This window comes from Diutina rugosa (genome assembly GCF_008704595.1).
Source record: "Diutina rugosa strain CBS 613 chromosome Unknown scaffold1_size794362, whole genome shotgun sequence".
Taxonomy (NCBI): domain Eukaryota; kingdom Fungi; phylum Ascomycota; class Pichiomycetes; order Serinales; family Debaryomycetaceae; genus Diutina; species Diutina rugosa.
In genome coordinates, this window is record NW_022995155.1 from 1,569 (window position 1) to 18,431 (window position 16,863).

General features: G+C 47.7%; 8 protein-coding genes across 8 annotated transcripts; 4 read left to right on the forward strand and 4 right to left on the reverse strand. All coding sequences in view use genetic code 12, as the record gives it.

The window, feature by feature from the left end:
- Positions 1-1,413: 1,413 nt before the first annotated feature.
- DIURU_003303 (uncharacterized protein) lies at positions 1,414-3,069 on the reverse strand (the record flags this gene model as incomplete). Its single annotated transcript, XM_034156051.1, has 1 exon — positions 1,414-3,069. The coding sequence occupies one exon, from the start codon at positions 3,067-3,069 to the stop codon at positions 1,414-1,416; it is 1,656 nt and encodes a 551-aa protein (XP_034011556.1).
- Positions 3,070-7,497: 4,428 nt separating this feature from the next.
- DIURU_003304 (uncharacterized protein) lies at positions 7,498-7,776 on the reverse strand (the record flags this gene model as incomplete). The annotated part of the gene is made up of 1 exon (XM_034156052.1): positions 7,498-7,776. One exon carries the CDS (start codon positions 7,774-7,776, stop codon positions 7,498-7,500), a length of 279 nt encoding a protein of 92 aa, XP_034011557.1.
- A 275-nt stretch (positions 7,777-8,051) lies between these two features.
- Positions 8,052-9,119, forward strand: PDR17 (Pdr17p; the record flags this gene model as incomplete). The annotated part of the gene is made up of 1 exon (XM_034156053.1): positions 8,052-9,119. One exon carries the CDS (start codon positions 8,052-8,054, stop codon positions 9,117-9,119), a length of 1,068 nt encoding a protein of 355 aa, XP_034011558.1.
- A 200-nt stretch (positions 9,120-9,319) lies between these two features.
- SER2 (phosphoserine phosphatase) lies at positions 9,320-10,225 on the forward strand (the record flags this gene model as incomplete). The annotated part of the gene is made up of 1 exon (XM_034156054.1): positions 9,320-10,225. One exon carries the CDS (start codon positions 9,320-9,322, stop codon positions 10,223-10,225), a length of 906 nt encoding a protein of 301 aa, XP_034011559.1.
- A 17-nt stretch (positions 10,226-10,242) lies between these two features.
- On the reverse strand, positions 10,243-11,148 carry DIURU_003307 (aminodeoxychorismate lyase; the record flags this gene model as incomplete). Its single annotated transcript, XM_034156055.1, has 1 exon — positions 10,243-11,148. One exon carries the CDS (start codon positions 11,146-11,148, stop codon positions 10,243-10,245), a length of 906 nt encoding a protein of 301 aa, XP_034011560.1.
- A 267-nt stretch (positions 11,149-11,415) lies between these two features.
- On the forward strand, positions 11,416-12,780 carry ARP4 (Arp4p; the record flags this gene model as incomplete). Its single annotated transcript, XM_034156056.1, has 1 exon — positions 11,416-12,780. One exon carries the CDS (start codon positions 11,416-11,418, stop codon positions 12,778-12,780), a length of 1,365 nt encoding a protein of 454 aa, XP_034011561.1.
- A 526-nt stretch (positions 12,781-13,306) lies between these two features.
- On the forward strand, positions 13,307-15,358 carry GLC3 (1,4-alpha-glucan branching enzyme; the record flags this gene model as incomplete). Its single annotated transcript, XM_034156057.1, has 1 exon — positions 13,307-15,358. The coding sequence occupies one exon, from the start codon at positions 13,307-13,309 to the stop codon at positions 15,356-15,358; it is 2,052 nt and encodes a 683-aa protein (XP_034011562.1).
- Positions 15,359-15,404: 46 nt separating this feature from the next.
- On the reverse strand, positions 15,405-16,685 carry DIURU_003310 (uncharacterized protein; the record flags this gene model as incomplete). Its single annotated transcript, XM_034156059.1, has 1 exon — positions 15,405-16,685. One exon carries the CDS (start codon positions 16,683-16,685, stop codon positions 15,405-15,407), a length of 1,281 nt encoding a protein of 426 aa, XP_034011563.1.
- Positions 16,686-16,863: the final 178 nt, after the last annotated feature.

Sequence of the window (16,863 nt, forward strand, 5' to 3'; positions counted from 1 at the left end):
ACCGTTGTAGGGGAAGCTTATGTTCAATATCTATATACTTTAAATACAAACAATGAAGATTATGAAAGTCACTAGCAGATTTAATTTCTGTCCACAATTGTAGATATTCCATTCAGTGGATCTCCGAGAGACTACGACCGCGTGCTTGTGTTCATTGAAAGGATCCATGATGTCAACAATAACGACAATTCAACATGGTCGATAATATACGTCAATTCTCGTTTCAAGACTCTAATACCATAAAAATGGATGCGTCGCTTTGTAGACGATGACGGGTTGGTTGTTGATGCTGCTGAATCTCCAGTATAATGGGAGAAATAAGCAAAGTGTGCATGTTGAGAAAATACCAATACCAAGAGCAAACGGATTGAATGATATGGGTTATAGGATATATGAAATCAAACTTTGCACCACTTGGTTTAGGTCAAGCGTAGTAGGCAAATACTTAAATGTTGAGACATCTCACGATCTGCAGATCCCCTAGCCAAGCATCTTGTACTACAGCTCAATCGCACTAAATACGATAAGACATGGTACATTAGAGCTCGCGCATCGCGTTGACGACGAGCTTGTGAAGTAAGCGCAAATCAGCACTCAACTGGTTCCTTGTCCTCTTAACCACTTTGTCGTACGCATATTGGTTCTTTGCCCCTTCTAGTAATTGGCAATCCCTTACCAGAGTCACCTTCGGCTTTAGCTCACTCCGCACTTAGACGAATTCGTGCTGGCCCCCAATGGAGCTACAGGCAAACTTCAACACACCAATCTAGGTTAGCACAGGCGTAATCAGCGTACCCCGGAACCACACTACCTCCAACGCTACCAACAGAATGCGTGACCGACCTCTCTCGAAAGCGGGCTACGGCAGAAAAAAACAAGTCTCCCACTAAGTTAACAGAGTGTTAGGCTTGAGAAGATGATTCTGTTGTATTGAAAGATATTTAGCTGTATTTATAGGCCAAAAGCTAAGTAATAGACTAGCTAGCTGAGTAATAGACCAGCCAAAAAGAAACGTGGGGGTAAGGTCGGGACTTAGCTGGTCGGTCTCGATCGCTGATGATTACTCATCTGCATCGGTACTCCGACAATGAGGACGGTCCCGTCCTCATAGACAGCGTCATCCTAACACAGAGTAACTCGATGAAGAGGAAGGAAGGTAGCCACAAGAGCAAAAAAGAAGCCCAATGCGGGGCTCGAACCCGCAGCCTTGAGATTAAGAGTCTCACGCTCTACCGATTGAGCTAACCAGGCAACCTGGAACAAAAAACGCGGAGGAGCGTATCTGAATGGGAGCTCTATAGTAAGTTTTGTTTCCTGAGGGTTTTGTATCGATCTTTACAATGTTTGATTACGCTAAACAATTAAAACAAGTATACAATAAGTTAAACAACTATTCAAAAAACTATTAGACCATCACTTCTTCCAGAATTCCCCAAATCCTGGTTCGCTAATTCTCTGGTATCGATCAGTCGTCCATATTCTGAACTTTTTGCCCCATAAAAGCATAATGATGTAAGAACCATTAATAACCAATGATAACATGAACATGAGCCAGGTCGTTAAAACCAAGCCACAACCTTGTAGCCACGGGTCAATCGCAAAACAGAAGGCCATACCTATCAAATTCCTAAACAATAAAATGATGACCAACGCCTCAGAACCCACTTTGTGATAAGAATCGACAGCGTACGTCAAGCAGATGGCCCCCGAGGAGCTCATCGCAAACCCGAGGCACCCATAACCGAGCACAACGGGGATTGCCCAATGAACGCCAGCGTTGCATCCGAGTCCGTAAGCCAAGAGACCACCAGCATTAGTCAACAAAGGTAACCACATGGCATGAAGCCGCATTTCAGGCTCGAAGATACCATTATTTTTTCTTGCTAAGCGAACGGACAACCAATCAACGTAATTACCTCCATAAAGCATGCCGATGCAGCAACCGACAAATGGAGCTAAGTTTGTAAGTCCCACGCCGTTAGGGGAAAAGTTGTACGGCTCAGCAGAGAACACTAATGATTGAGTTACTGCCATAAGTTGCAACCACATAATCTGAGCGCCATAAGTTAAGCCTGACCAAACAATAGCAGGGAAAGATACAAGAAGAAACGGTCGAAAGAAGATAACAAACCATGACCGTGGATCGCTGTATTCTGTTTCGATCAACTTAAGCGAATCTTTGTAGGTTCGCTTCTCAATCGTTTGGTCAATCAGATCTGAACATCCCGACACGACTTCATCGATGTATTCGGGACTCTTTTGGCGAGTTTCTTTACCATGAGTCAAGACCATCGACTCATGCGACTTCACTATGCTGATGATTTCAGCTTCCAATCGATCCTCTTCATCATGGTCTCGATTGAAAGTAGTATCGAACATGAAGAAAAACTGGATGATTATGAGGCCAGCGTAGATGAACAACTGGATCCAGAAAAGCCATTGCCAACTCATTGCTTGTACAACAAATCCAGCAGCTACAGGACCCAAGTTAGATCCCGCGTACAATGCTAGAATCATCAAGGCAAAAGCCGTACTCCGCTCATGCTGAAAAAACACATCAGTACTAGAAATTTCCACCAAGGAGTCGACGGGAGCGGCAGCAAACCCTATCATGATGTATGAGCCTTGAATGTACAGGACATTCTTACCGACACCACCAACAACCATAGCGAGCATCACAATCACTGTACACAAAAGGTAGACAAACCGGCGGCCCACCTTCATGGCTGTAGGTTGTAAAAATAAGCATCCGAGCCCAAGAAATAAGAATAATAATGCGCCCGCGATATTCAATTGGTTGTAATCAGTGTGGAGGTCCTCGATCCATGGCTCATAAGCGGGACCACCGAAGTTTGCCAGCACTGCCAACATGAAACCCCAAAACCATAAAAGGCCAAACTGGAAATACTTTTTCCTTTGTGACCATCTCAAAGGATCATTTGGATTGCTTGATGGCTGAGGATTCAAGATAACATTCAGGTTTTTCCCTTCTTGCTTCTTAACGTCTAGGACGTTATCGACATCGACTAAATGGACGGTACCGGGAGCGTACACGTAGTCCTCTGTCATTGTGGCAATGTCTGATTATTGCTGGTAATTTTGATCGGTTATATTCATATCTTCCATGGAGTCTTGGTAGTGGGACAATTCAGAGTCTAACCCCTCACTGGTAATGCCGAAAATGTTGTGTACAGGAAGTGTGGGGAAACGTAAAACTCCATTGCAACCCACTTGTCTGCTCTATATTATGGGAAAAGACCCAAATGTACACGATTTCACAAGCACAAATGCTGTCAATCTAACGATATGAGTATCATTGGGGACTAGCCTACGAATGTGCCATGCGATGACGGTCTCTCACTTGTGACTTGTGAAAGTGCGATAGCCGCTTAAGTTCTGCAACCAGAGGCTCATAACAGGTACAATTTTAGCTCGCCGCGAATTATAGGGATTCGTGTTCCGCTTACCGTCTTACAAAAACTGCTATTTGATTGTAGAGAATATCTGGCAAAGCGTGGATGAAGCCGAAATAAGATGATCGATTTTTGCTCCAGTGGATTTCGTTGTATTTTATTTTAGCGTGTCTTAACACGATAATCACGTCAAGGGACCTTTCGCACGGCTGGAGTTACCCAATTGGGGTGTGGAGTCAATGTTGTGCACGGTGGCATTGAAGGCGGTGAAAATAGTAAAGTGATCACGGATCAAGGGATCGGGACACTCCGAAAAAATGCGACGCTTATTTCCAGTTATTCGGGCGGTGTGTCATCACCGACAACTATCGGTACTTGGCAATCAATGACCTGGTGCGCTTCAACATAGAGAGATATGCTCAATAGCTGATGTTGTAGGGCCTCACGATCAACCCTTGAAACACACATTCTGAAGTTGTATTTCTTTAGCCATTTATGAAGTACGGGTGTGAAGATTATGCCTGGAAAAGTAGAGATTTGAAAATGCAATACAGCTTAGTTTTGAGCCTTGGGCGTCCGAGATCCATCATCTGTTATTGAGGTACAAAATGAAAAATTGAGTGGTGACCACGACGAGACAGTCAAGCCAGAGCGGACTAACTTCAAAAAGAATGCGTCAGCTACAGGATTCGAACCTATGCGCTCAGAGAGCATGTGATTTCTAATCACACTCCTTAACCAACTCGGACAAACTGACGGATTGACACTTCTCGACCATTGTTACACAAAGGCGGAGCTATACTCACGCAAGTCGATCCTCCTGTGGAGAAGGTTGAATCATATTCACGTTGAGTCTATCCTGAGCATCCTATGTTAGTGACATATCCTATTAACCGTCGTCAGTGCTCTCCTTTGAACAATTGATTGCACCATTTTGGTGGAATGAGCCAATCTCATTGGAAATTTTGTTCAGGAGTTTACAGGTGAGAACGAGCCACTCCAGCAGGCTTATTACATTTGTGTAACATGAGGATTGTAGATTTGCGGGACATATCAAATGTGTCAAGGCCGAAACAAGTATGACTTGCTGGGCAAAGAAGTCTACGCAAAATAGGATACCATCATCGCGGCCATTCGTTGACCACAAGATTCAATTCGTTTTCGTAAGATTAGCGCACATAGTCATCTTGAATAACATACAAGCTGTCAACGAAGTGTTTAATTCAAAGTTTTGAGCCACGTGAAAAATCGCAGTTCATCAAGCTAGGGGTTCATAGTCCAAAAACATACAAACTCAACTGAAATTGAGTAAAGTAAGGTCATAAAGCCAAAAAGAACAGGGGCGAGCTGGGAATCGAACCCAGGGCCACACCCACCCTAAGGGTGTATCATACCACTAGACCACACGCCCGATTTGCGAAAAACCATGTGGCTTCAGCTATAGTTGATACATAACATCTGTAAAAATGGCGAGTTTTAACGATTTTCAATGCTTTTTTCTATTGCTGTATGATGAATTATGTGATATGCGTGAAAATATTTAGTAGGAAATCTATAAGAGTGCCGATATGCCAAAGAATGTGACACAATGCTTGATCCTTTGTAGTTTCTCATGGAGCATGAGACTTTCGTATGGTTTGTGCTATCGGATATTCTTGCTAGATATTAAGGAGCGTATTAGAACACATGAATCTTTCGTACACAGATCATATGTGGCCTGCGACGAACGAGTATGAACCTATCAGTCGAGTAAGCTGTGCACGGACTGCCACTTGAGTTGATTTTATCACTTGAACCAAATTCATGGGACAACTTTGGTAAATTTGGCACGAGAAGTCTTAGACCACTTAAAGTGCAGTGTATTTTTATAGGCAAGGTTATCGACGTCGAATACATCAAGACTGGTGACTTTTTGAGCTCCGAAACTGGAACGTCGCCAATGGGAGCTGTTAGGCCCGAACTACCTTTGTTAGAGCTGAAAAGCATTCCTTACCTATATAGCATTATCCGCCTGTCATCAAAAGTAATGTCTTCGTTCTGTCGCGTGCGATGCCAAGTTAGCCCTCCTTATTACGATCGCTGCCTCACGCTGTATGCAAACGAACACTCCCCAACAAAATTCAAATATCATCATATCCATTACGTCCGATCAATATGCACATACATTCTACTATACTAATGGGTTACATATCCCCAAAACTTGAACTTCACTATGTGCGGTCTTTTTGAAATTGCATTTTATTTGGGACAACACAATTCAAGTTTATAATAGCGGTATGCCGGAATATAGACACGCAGTACACCATACGTTGGCATGCTAATGCCATGCCGTCCTCGGCTGACTCCGACTGGGCACGGCAGCCGCCGGTCGCCCCTGACCGGGGCGCGTCCGCCCTCGATCTTATTCGACCGTTGCATTTGCCAAACCTTGCCTTGAAACATCACGTGATTCACACCTAATCGGTACATAGCCCCACGAACCCCCAGCCATGGAGGTCGTGAACTCATTTACTTAATTAGTGGATACTAACTTCCGATTGAATATATACTGTTTGCCTAACTTACTTTCGGTAACTCCTGGCCATGAGCAGCTCCTTACCGGCGGGGTCTTCCGACCCTAGAGCCAATTCTGGCCATTACCAATGACCGTGGGACTGGAAGTCCAAGTACGATTCCTAAGGCAAAGACAAATTCCCAAAAGTTTCAAAGTACCCGCCCTGCTTTCATGATCCTGAACGTCAGTCAAGAATTTCATCTTCACCACATGCGTCGTAGGTGAACTTGTCACAATGTTCAGACTGCCCTACCCCAGTAACGTCCTGTTCTACAAACGAAAAAATCACTCCATGCTATGGATTTAATTGATCATGGTGGCCACTGAATTTGGTGTTGATGAACTCGTTTTGCATGCAAGTTGAACAAATGTAAATCGCGTTTGACGTAACTGATAGTGTAAAGCCCTCGTCTCAAAGTTTCACACCATGAACATTACGACTATGTGTGAGTTTTGTCTACAAATATTAACTTCGGAAACACGTTGATTACTTAGCAGCCAACTTTCGCTGACAAACTTGTGTGCTGTAGCCTGACTGGTGCAAAAAGAGGGGTTTTACGTTCTGCCACCTAATCTAAACATCATTTGAAGTGCACATAGCATTGTTGGTATGTACAGATTCAATATTGGGTTTTTGATTACTCGACCTTGTATAGGGTTTGCCCCAAATACTGGTAGTGTGTTTGCGCAATTGATAGTGTTTCAAGCAAATACAAAATGGTAACCGAGCTACAGACAAATCTCTCATATTTTCAATCGTGGAGCCTTGAAACCTCTTCTATTGATCGATTTTAGGTTTAAACAAATCTGTCATCAGGAAAAGGGGTGAATGTCATAGAGTTTCACGACGAGGCACGCGCCATGAGATCGACAATTAGTGTAAATGGCGTGAGCTTAAAAAAAAGTCAAAGTTGGAAACCTGACTTTGACTGTATGAGCCAAATTTGACAACTTCAAAAAAGAATCTCCCGAGCGTGAGTCGAACACGCGACCTTGAGATGACAATTCCATTACAGTCTCACGCTCTACCAGCTAAGCTATCGAGAGGATCTTGAAAATTTAGTATCGATGTGATATCAGTGATGGTCACTTAGGACAAACCCGCTCAAATCTCAGCAACTTTATTTGTTGGGCTAGCATAGATAGCTGTCAGTCCATCAGGTCATATCGCACTGATTTGCTTTACGATATCTCGCGTGGATGTCACAAAACGAGTGAGTTTCAATCAGGGAAAAAGGGAAAATCAATAGGTTGATCAGTTGGCGTAGAGCTTATGACTAGAATGGAAAAAAAAAATTCATGAAAATGTGAACGGGTTGATTGCCTAGCCTCAATAAAGATTTCAACCACGTTGGTGTAACATAACTAAATGGATTGTTCATAATTCGTAAATTTGATTTTCATATATGTAATCAACTATCCCACAGTGGTTCAACGACCATGTGTTTGTTATTGTCTTCTGGATTGACCCTTCCAATGATAGCGTGGCATGCTGACACGTCTTAAAGTTTGATGTGATCGAAAGCCTCATCAACCGACATAAATCCAATATACCGTAAGGAATTGGGTCTTTCCGTCGACTTCATGCTTAATCACGGTATAGCCGTCGTGTTCTTCGCTCCACACAGCGCCAAACAGACACGACGCGTTTTGCTTGCCTTCCGCTTCGGTTTGCTCGACAATGAACTTGTGCTTGCTGGATTTCTTGGCCAAAAATTGACAAATGCTTTCAGGCGAATCTGTGGCTTGAGCCAAAAGGTCTTCTTCAGCGAATGGTGGAGTGCCTTGGGATCTCAACTTGGTGGCCATGATCGTATAGCGGGAGGAGAGCTGCGATCAATGCGGACGTGTCTATATGCAGAAAAAGGTCCGACGGAGTAATCCGAAAATTGAAAAAAAAGTAAATGGCTACGTGTATGATATTTCTATCCAATTTTGAGTAGTTTTACCGTTCATTTCTTTTTGTCCAAGAATAACTTTCTCGGATGCGCTTTATAGTGTTATCCCGAGATCCGCGTCGTACCTCCGCCCCTCTCTCGCATAAACGATCGCATAAACGAAAAACTCGATAACGATTACCGTGGATGTTGTGGAGACGGAAAGAAGCTGACACAGCGTCGTTGGCCAGCAAGGCCAGCGGCAGCCGGGAAAACACGCTTTCCAAGTGCGATACCGAAAGTCTGGAAGAGCTTGTCAAGCGCGAGACGCCGTTTGATGAGCCGATAAACCCAGTGAAGAGAGCTGAATTCAAGTTGACCTCGGAGCAACAAAAGATGTACGACGATATCGTCGCCTACTTTGAGGAGTATGTTACCAAGGAGTTCCCGATTAAAGAGGGTCTGACGGTAACCCACCCATTCACCGATGAAGAGTTGGCGTGGTTGACCCAAGAATGCTTTTTGCGGTACTTACGGGCGCTGAAGTGGGTGTACGACACTGCTGTGGGACGTATCAAGGATACACTTTTATGGAGACGTACCTACGGGGTGCTGAAACTTGCCAAGCACCCTCATAAGGAGGCGATCACTGCCGACCTCGTCGCCCCTGAAAACGAGACGGGGAAAGAATATATTTTGGGCTACGATGTCGACAACCGGCCGTGTCTTTACCTTAGAAATGGCTACCAAAACACCCAACCTTCTCAGCGGCAGGTACAACACTTGGTGTTTATGTTGGAGACGGTGATCCAATTCATGCCTCCCGGTCAAGACACTTTGGCGTTGCTTATTGATTTCAAGGCGGCGCCAGCGCACATGAACTGCAATGCCAAATTCCCTCCCATCAACATCACTCGTGACTGTATGCACATCCTCCAATACCATTACCCAGAAAGACTCGGGAAAGGTTTGTTCACCAATGTACCGTGGATTGGACACGCGTTTTTCAAGCTTGCGTCCCCCTTTATCGATCCTTACACCCGTCTGAAGACAATCTTTGACGGTAACTTCGGCGACTGGGTGCCTCGTGAACAACTTGATAAGGAGTTCAAAGGTATGCTTAACTTTGAATACAAGCATGACGTTTACTGGCCGAAGATGGTGGAGATGGCCGAGGCAAAGCAGAAAGTATACATGGAGAACTTCGAGAGACTCGGAAAGAAGATTGGTCTCAGCGAGTACGACTTGAGATCGAAGCAAGACGAGTCGGCCTAAGTGCAGCTGCCGTCACCCAAATTAGACGCACACTAATAGACTTTATTAATAATACCATTGCAAAAAATACCATTTAATTTATCATTGTAGATACCTCGTCAACGGTATACATGAGACTCATCCCCACGTTTCGACTCCGGGACCAAATCAGCGCGCGTAATAATCTGCATCTGACTCGCGCCCAGTGTCTTCCACTATTGATGTTTGCAATCACCTTCATAGCCCACGGGGAGCAATTAGCCGACCAGGAAATCCAGGATATCGAAACCAGCATCCTTCCTAAGCTTGATGTGGGGAATTTCGAGAAAAAAGTGTTATCGCCTCGAGCAGTGGACTACTATGTCAACGTCAGCGACCCGCTGAAAGTCTCTCAACAGCTCAAGCAAGAGCAAGGTAAACATGCTTACGATATCATCTTCCAAGACAATGACCAGAGAAAGAACAAGAAGTTGTTCATCTTCGATATGGACCTGACGCTTATCTACCAGGAGGTGATTGAGTTGATCGCTGCCTACGCTGACATCGAAGATAAGGTGGCTGAGATCACCACCCGGGCCATGAACGGTGAGCTTGACTTCAACGAACTGTTACGTGAACGTGTGGCTCTTCTCAAAGGTATCGACGCCACCAACTTGTGGGAAGAATTGAAGGAAAAGATCGAGCTTACCCGGGGGGTGAAGGAGTTGACTACGGCACTTAACAAGTTGGGTATAGTTACCGGGGTGCTTTCAGGAGGATTCATCCCTCTTGCGCAACATGTGAAGGAAGTGTTGGGGCTCAAGTACGCCTACGCTAACACCCTCGGAGTCGATGACGAAAACAAATTGGACGGCACCACCAAGGGGATGATTGTCAACGGCGACAAAAAGGCTGAACTTTTATTACAGATTGCTGAAGAAAATGGCATCGGTCCCAAGCAAGCGGTGGCTGTGGGCGATGGGGCCAATGATTTGCCGATGATGGGCAAGGCTGGGTTTGGTATTGCGTGGAACGCCAAGCCCAAAGTTCAACAAGCAGCTCCTTGTTGCTTGAACACCAAATCGTTGCAGGATGTGTTGTACATTTTGGGTTATGACGACGCTGAAATTTCCTCGTTGACGGCGTAAATAGACACTTATAGAAATTACCATTGAGGGACATCCAACTCCGGTCTCAGGACCACCTTTCCCTTCATTACTCCTCGAACGGCATTAAATAATAGTATTGTTTGTCCCAACTCGATGTCCGAGACTGAAATCGGGCGCTCTTCGATCAACTTTTGTCTTAAAAGCCAATGGCGAGTGACGCCACAAAGGCAACCCAGAGATAACGGTGGCGTCACCCATCTCCCTTCAAAGAATATCGCGATGTTGGTGATAGACCCCTCCATCACCATATCTTGTCCGTTCCACAAGAGCACTTCTTCTTCTGGTTTAAGTCCCGGTAAGCATCGATTGCGAGCTTCAGTGTAATGCCCTCGACGATTGGTTTTGAACAGAGTAAACAGTGATACAGCAATCTGAACGGGATCCAAGTAGACGTCCCAGAGAGGTTCAGTGGTGGCATCAAGCCCCCAAAATAAGTCCGCCACCGGAGGCGTGGCGAACACCTCCACCGTGAGTTCACCCGTCAATGAAAGACTGGCTCTCAATCGATAAATTTGTTCAGGATCATGAGGGGCCATGGCAATATTAAGTTTTTCAAGAAATTCGGCGTAACTAAGTTGCACCTGTTCGTTATCATTAGACTGGGGGAATTGGTGTTCAAAGTAACGCAACGAAAATATAAGTCGAGTATAGTGCTCTTTAATGAAAAGGAAGTTCCGTGCCAGCAGCAGGATCGGTGTATCCAGCGGAGTGGCGCTCCAGAGCTCGACTTGGCGATAAGCATCCGGATCGTAGCGAATGCTGGAAAAGACCCGGAATTCGGGGTCGAGCTTTTCAGGGTAGAGACTTTGAAGCTCAGATTTTATCTCCGCCTCAATTTGCTCAGCATACACAGCGTCAATGTCGGGATCTGACGGGAAGAAGTCGTGGGGTATCGGTGGCATGGTGGGGTTTGAAATGCGTGGTGGTGCGTCGGAACAGCACAGGTCCACTATACGACGGCGAAACAAAGGAGAAACAAATAGGTACGTAACATGAGAATCTGTACCACTATCAATTGATATATCAATTCAAGAGATTCATCACTTTCAGCCTAGGCAATTGCGGCAAATTTATCATGAGCTGCCATCTCCATCTCCCCCGTGGATGTGGCTGGAGGAGTGGGCGCGCCGCGAACGACAAATTTCACCGCGAACACCTCCATCAACACCATGACGGTATACGGAGGGGATGAGATCAACGCGCTCGTGTTGGACCCGGGATCCTGGTATACGCGGTTTGGGTACGCTGGCGATGACTTCCCCAAAGTGATCACGCCGCTGTACTACGCGGAGAAGGAGGACGGGACCAGGCTTTTTGGGGACGAACAATTGAACGTGCCGCGAGAGAACTGTGAAATCAAGTCGATCATCACCGACTCCATCGTCACCGATTGGGACGCTGCGTTTGCCCAATTCTCTCACTATTTCGATACCACTCTTCAGATCGAACAGCCCGACCAACCCATCCTCATCACCGAACCGGTGTGGGCGCTGACCGAGTACCGCCAGAAGATGATTGAGCAATTTTACGAACAATACAATTTCCCGGGGCTTTACCTTGCCAAGACCCCCACCTGTGTTTCATTTCAGCAAGGGCGGCCTAACTGTCTCGTGGTGGATATTGGCCACGATCTGGTCAGCGTCACCCCCGTGGTCGATGGCATTTCCCTCTTGAAACACCTGGTACGTACCCATTATGCCGGTCAGTTCCTTAATGACGAAATTGCTGATTATATGGCAGCCAAGCCCGTGGACGCGGTGCCGTCATTTGAGGTGGCGTCAAAGGAAGTGACAAAGTGGCCCGAGGGCCCCACATTCACCAAACGGAAGGTGCCGAAGTTTTCGGCGCTGTTTGAAGCTTATCATAGAGCTAAGATCTGGCATGAGTTCAAGGAGACGGCGTTGGAAGTGCCGGATAAGCTGTTGGCTCAAGACAAAGACGACGAAGAGTACACTGGCGAGGCCGCCGAGCGTCTCTTTGAGATGCCTACGGGTCAACAAGTGCCGGTGGGCTACGAACGGTTCCAAATTGCCGAATCGGTGTTTGACCCTCACATCTACAAGTTCCAGGACACCGAAAAGTACAACTACCCTGACGAAAATGGCGACTTAAACATCAAGGGTGTTTACGATGACCACCGCGCCACTAAACGACAACGTACCGCCGAAAAACTCAGCGACGCTGCTGCCGAGTCGGACGGTAACACTACTCGCGGGTTGGCTAAACTCATTAGCCATACCCTTAATCTGGTGGACATTGACCTCCGGGCGTCGGCGGCTCACAATATCATCGTGACCGGGGGTACGCTGTTGGTGCCTCACCTCACTGAAAGATTGTACAAAGAGCTTTCCACCGCCAATCCGGGGCTCAAGATGAGATTGCACGCGGTGGGGAACTCGTCGGAACGGGTGAACCAGGCGTGGATTGGCGGTAGTGTGTTGGCATCGTTGGGGACGTTCCACCAGTTATGGGTGCTGAAACAAGAATACGAAGAGGTGGGGGCTGACCGTATATTGACCCAGCGGTTCCGTTAAGATGTAAAAGTTTATGAAGTGGGCTCTGTAATGTGTGTAATGACAAACGATCTATATTAATGAGTAAAAATTGTGCCGTAGTCAGAGGTTACGTTTCGTAATTCAAAACCGCCTCTCAAAGCGTGCGGCGCTTTCTGTGCTTCAAACGAGAGTCACCTTACCTGCAAAGAATGCTGGCTGCCTTAAATTGCTTATAGCGCGGAGGGGGCAGCGACAGCAAAAGATGATAAGAGTACAGCCAACGACGCGGACTCGATATGAGTCAAACACAGTAGCGTGCTGATGGCTTGAGCGAGCTTTTATTCAACCATCCTACATTCCAACAGCTCGTCTCAATTGATTAACCCCTCCCGACATCCGGTCGTGAGGCACCCGAGGTTTTGGGTTTGTATGCACCTTGCCCCACACGCGGCCTCAAAGGTTTTGAATGGGCTCAGCTGAGGTCTGCGACTGCATACACTTACGGCGATATATAGCGTTCACCCCGTGTCACATAATTTGAATTCGACATTAACCCCCGAGAAAGATGTCGAAGGAATTGATTAAAGGCGTGCTTGACTTGGACCCCTGGTTGGAGCCCTATTCCAAGCCATTGATTGACCGCCAGGTGGCGTTCAAAAACAAGCACAAGGAGCTTGGCCTGCTTATCGAGTATGCCAATTCCTACCAGACTTACGGGGTTCATGCTCTTCCCGATAAGCTGATCAAAGTGGTCCAGTACGTGCCTGATGTCAGGGAAGTGCTGATCGTGGGTGACTTTAACCATTGGGATCCGGAGGCTCACAAACTTAAACGTGTCAACGACTACGGCAAGTGGGAATTGACCATTCCTCCGGCCAATGGTGACTTTGCTATTCCTCATGACTCCAAATACAAGTTGTCAATGGTCACCAACCTGGGTGAAAGATTATACAGAGTCGATCCGTGGGTGAAGCGGGCTACACCCCCGGCGCGGGACTCTCTGCTGGTGGCGTACGAAGGGCGGTTCTGGAACCCAACCCACAAGTACCAATTTACCAACCGTCACCCCAAGTTCAACAACAAAGAAGGAATCCGGATTTACGAAGCTCACGTGGGTATCTCTACCCCGGAAGCGGGCGTGGGTACCTACAAGAACTTTACTCAAAATGTGTTGCCAATTATCCTGAAATTGGGATACAATACCATTCAGTTGATGGCAATTATGGAACACGCTTACTATGCCTCGTTTGGCTACCAAGTGACCAACTTCTTTGCCGCGTCTTCCAGATACGGTACTCCAGAAGACCTCAAGGAGCTCATCGATACTGCTCACGGCATGGGTATTCAAGTATTGCTTGATGTTGTGCACTCTCATTCGTCAAAGAATGTGGAAGACGGGTTGAACATGTTCAACGGTACCGACTACTACCTTTTCCACCTGGGTGGCCGTGGTAACCACGATCTTTGGGATCTGAGATTGTTCAATTACAACCATCCTGAAACGTTGCGTTTCTTATTGTCTAACCTCAAGTATTACCTTGACACCTTTCACTTTGATGGTTTCAGATTTGATGGGGTAACGCTGATGTTATACAAGCACCATGGGTTATCGTTTGGTTTCTCTGGTGACTACAACGAGTACTTCAACCCCGAATGGGTGGATGATGAAGCCATTACCTACCTCCTTCTCGCGCATCAATTGTTCGGTGATATTACCAATGAGGATGGCTACAAGATCACCTCAATTGCGGAAGATGTGCTGGGGATGCCGACTCTTTGTCTTCCCATCAAGGATGGTGGGATTGGGTTCGACTACCGTTTGCTGATGGCCATCCCTGATATGTGGATCAAGATCTTGAAGCATTTGCAGGACGAACAGTGGTCGATGGGCGATATCACCTACACGCTCACCAACCGTCGTCATGGGGAAAAGTGTATCGCGTACTGTGAATCCCACGACCAAGCCCTTGTCGGTGACAAGACCATCGCTTTCTGGTTGATGGACGCAGAAATGTACACCAACATGCTGGTGTTGCTGCCGCTTACGCCTGTCATTGACCGTGGTATCGCTCTTCACAAGTTGGCTCGGTTGGTGACGTTCTCCTTAGGTGGTGAGGGCTACCTCAACTTTGAAGGTAATGAGTTTGGTCACCCCGAATGGCTTGATTTCCCCCGTGAAGGCAACCAAGAAAGTTACCACTACGCTAGACGTCAATTCAACTTGATTGAAGATGACTTGTTGCGGTACAAGTTCTTGTTTGCTTTTGACGCGGCCATGCAACATTTGGACCGTGACTACGGGGTGCTCAAAGCTCCTCAAGCGTACGTGCTGCTAAAGCACGAATTGGACAAGTTGCTCGTGTTTGAACGGAACGGGCTCTTGTTTGTCATCAACTTCCACCCGACTCAGTCGTTTGCTGATTACAAGATCGGGGTGGAGACTCCCGGCAAATACAAGATAGTCCTCGACCTGGACCGCGAGGAGTTTGGTGGTCACAACCGCGTTGACGACAACACCGAATTCTTCACCGAACCGGGTACCTGGAACGACCGCGCCAACTCGTTGATGGTATACGTTCCCCAACGTACTGCGCTTGTGTTGGCCAAGGTTGACTAAATCAAAGAAATAAACGTGTCGACATTAAAAAACTAACTAACAAGGATTATTTGATCTCCTCAAACCGCCCCAGATGCTGCCACTCGCGGATCGGGTTGCTAAACACCCCCGTCTTCTCTAAGCGGCCAAACACCACCATCAACTTCTCTGCCTCTCGCTCTTTCTCTTCCTGCAGCATCTCCACCGGTTCAGTCGAGGTCGTCTCCACCAGCAGTTGCGAGTGGGCATGCGTCAAGATCAGCTTAAGCAGCGCGTTGTGAGAGAAGACCAGCTCTGACTCGGCGGGTTCCTCTTCGTGGGCGGCCACCGTTTGGTATTTCGGCCGCAAGTACTGGGCGATATCGAACCCCGGCGGGGTGTCAATATTATTAGCCTCAAGGTACAGCCGGGCGTTGATGTAGCCGATGGCGGTGAGGAACTGGCTGAAGTGTTTGGCGGGGTCCGGGTGGTAGCAGAGCTCGTAGTAGAAGTCAAGCACGATCTGCTTAAGCTGGAGGCGGGTGACTTCGTCGTTAAAGCTGATGTCCAGGTTCACCATCAGCTGGCCCAAAAACTGGAGGATCTGGAGGTACACTGGCGGCACCCCGTTGTCACACGGCAACAAATCCCGCTGGAAGATCTGGACGAGCACGTAGTCCTTTTCCTCACGCATCAGCTTGACGATGAACGTCACAAGCACGAAAAGTCCCAGGATATCGGTGTAGTCGGCGGTGGGGCCGGGGGTGAGAAACGAGCTCACGTGGGTGCTGAGGTGGGTGATGAGGGCGTCGCCAAGCTCGGGCAGACTGCGGCAGAGGTAGCGGATGTCGCGGCGGCGGGCCTCGGGGTGGGTGGTCATGATCACGGTGATGACGTTGCGCAACTGGCGCATCACCATCGGGTGGGGCTCGTCGCCCCAGGTGAGGCGGACGAAGTAGCCGGCGGCGAGGAGCAACGAGTTGTTCAGCGTCACCTCGGGGTACTTGTGATACAACAGGTACATCGCCTTGAGCACCTCGATCACCGCCGGCGGGTCGAGGGAGTGGGAGATGATGTGTTCGAGGCCGCGGTCGACACAGTCGGCGGCGGCGGTGAGCAACGCGGTGTCAACGGTGGCGATGCCGTCGTACAAAATCAAAAACATGAACCGGTACAGCGCCACCAAGTCGTCGGTAGTAGGGGTTTCCAATTGGGAAATGTGGTTGATCACGTGCGCTAACCCTTGGTTAGAATAGTAAGGGGTAAAATAACACTGGTGCAACGTCCGGTTCACCAACAAGATGTTGGCGATCACCGCCAACATGTTCTGCTGGCGCTCGTCGCTGCCGCCAGCGAGCAACGCCGCCATCACCTGCTGGAGGACGGCGTCGTCGGCGGCGGCGCACCACAGGCGGTCGCGGGCGAGCTCCCGGAAGCGCTTGACGTCGAGGGGAGGGGACGACAACGCGCTGGGGGGGGAAGTGTGAACACGTCCTCCAGTATCGTGGTTGGTAGCGTCCAACGGGGCCAAGGGGGCGGGGGTATGG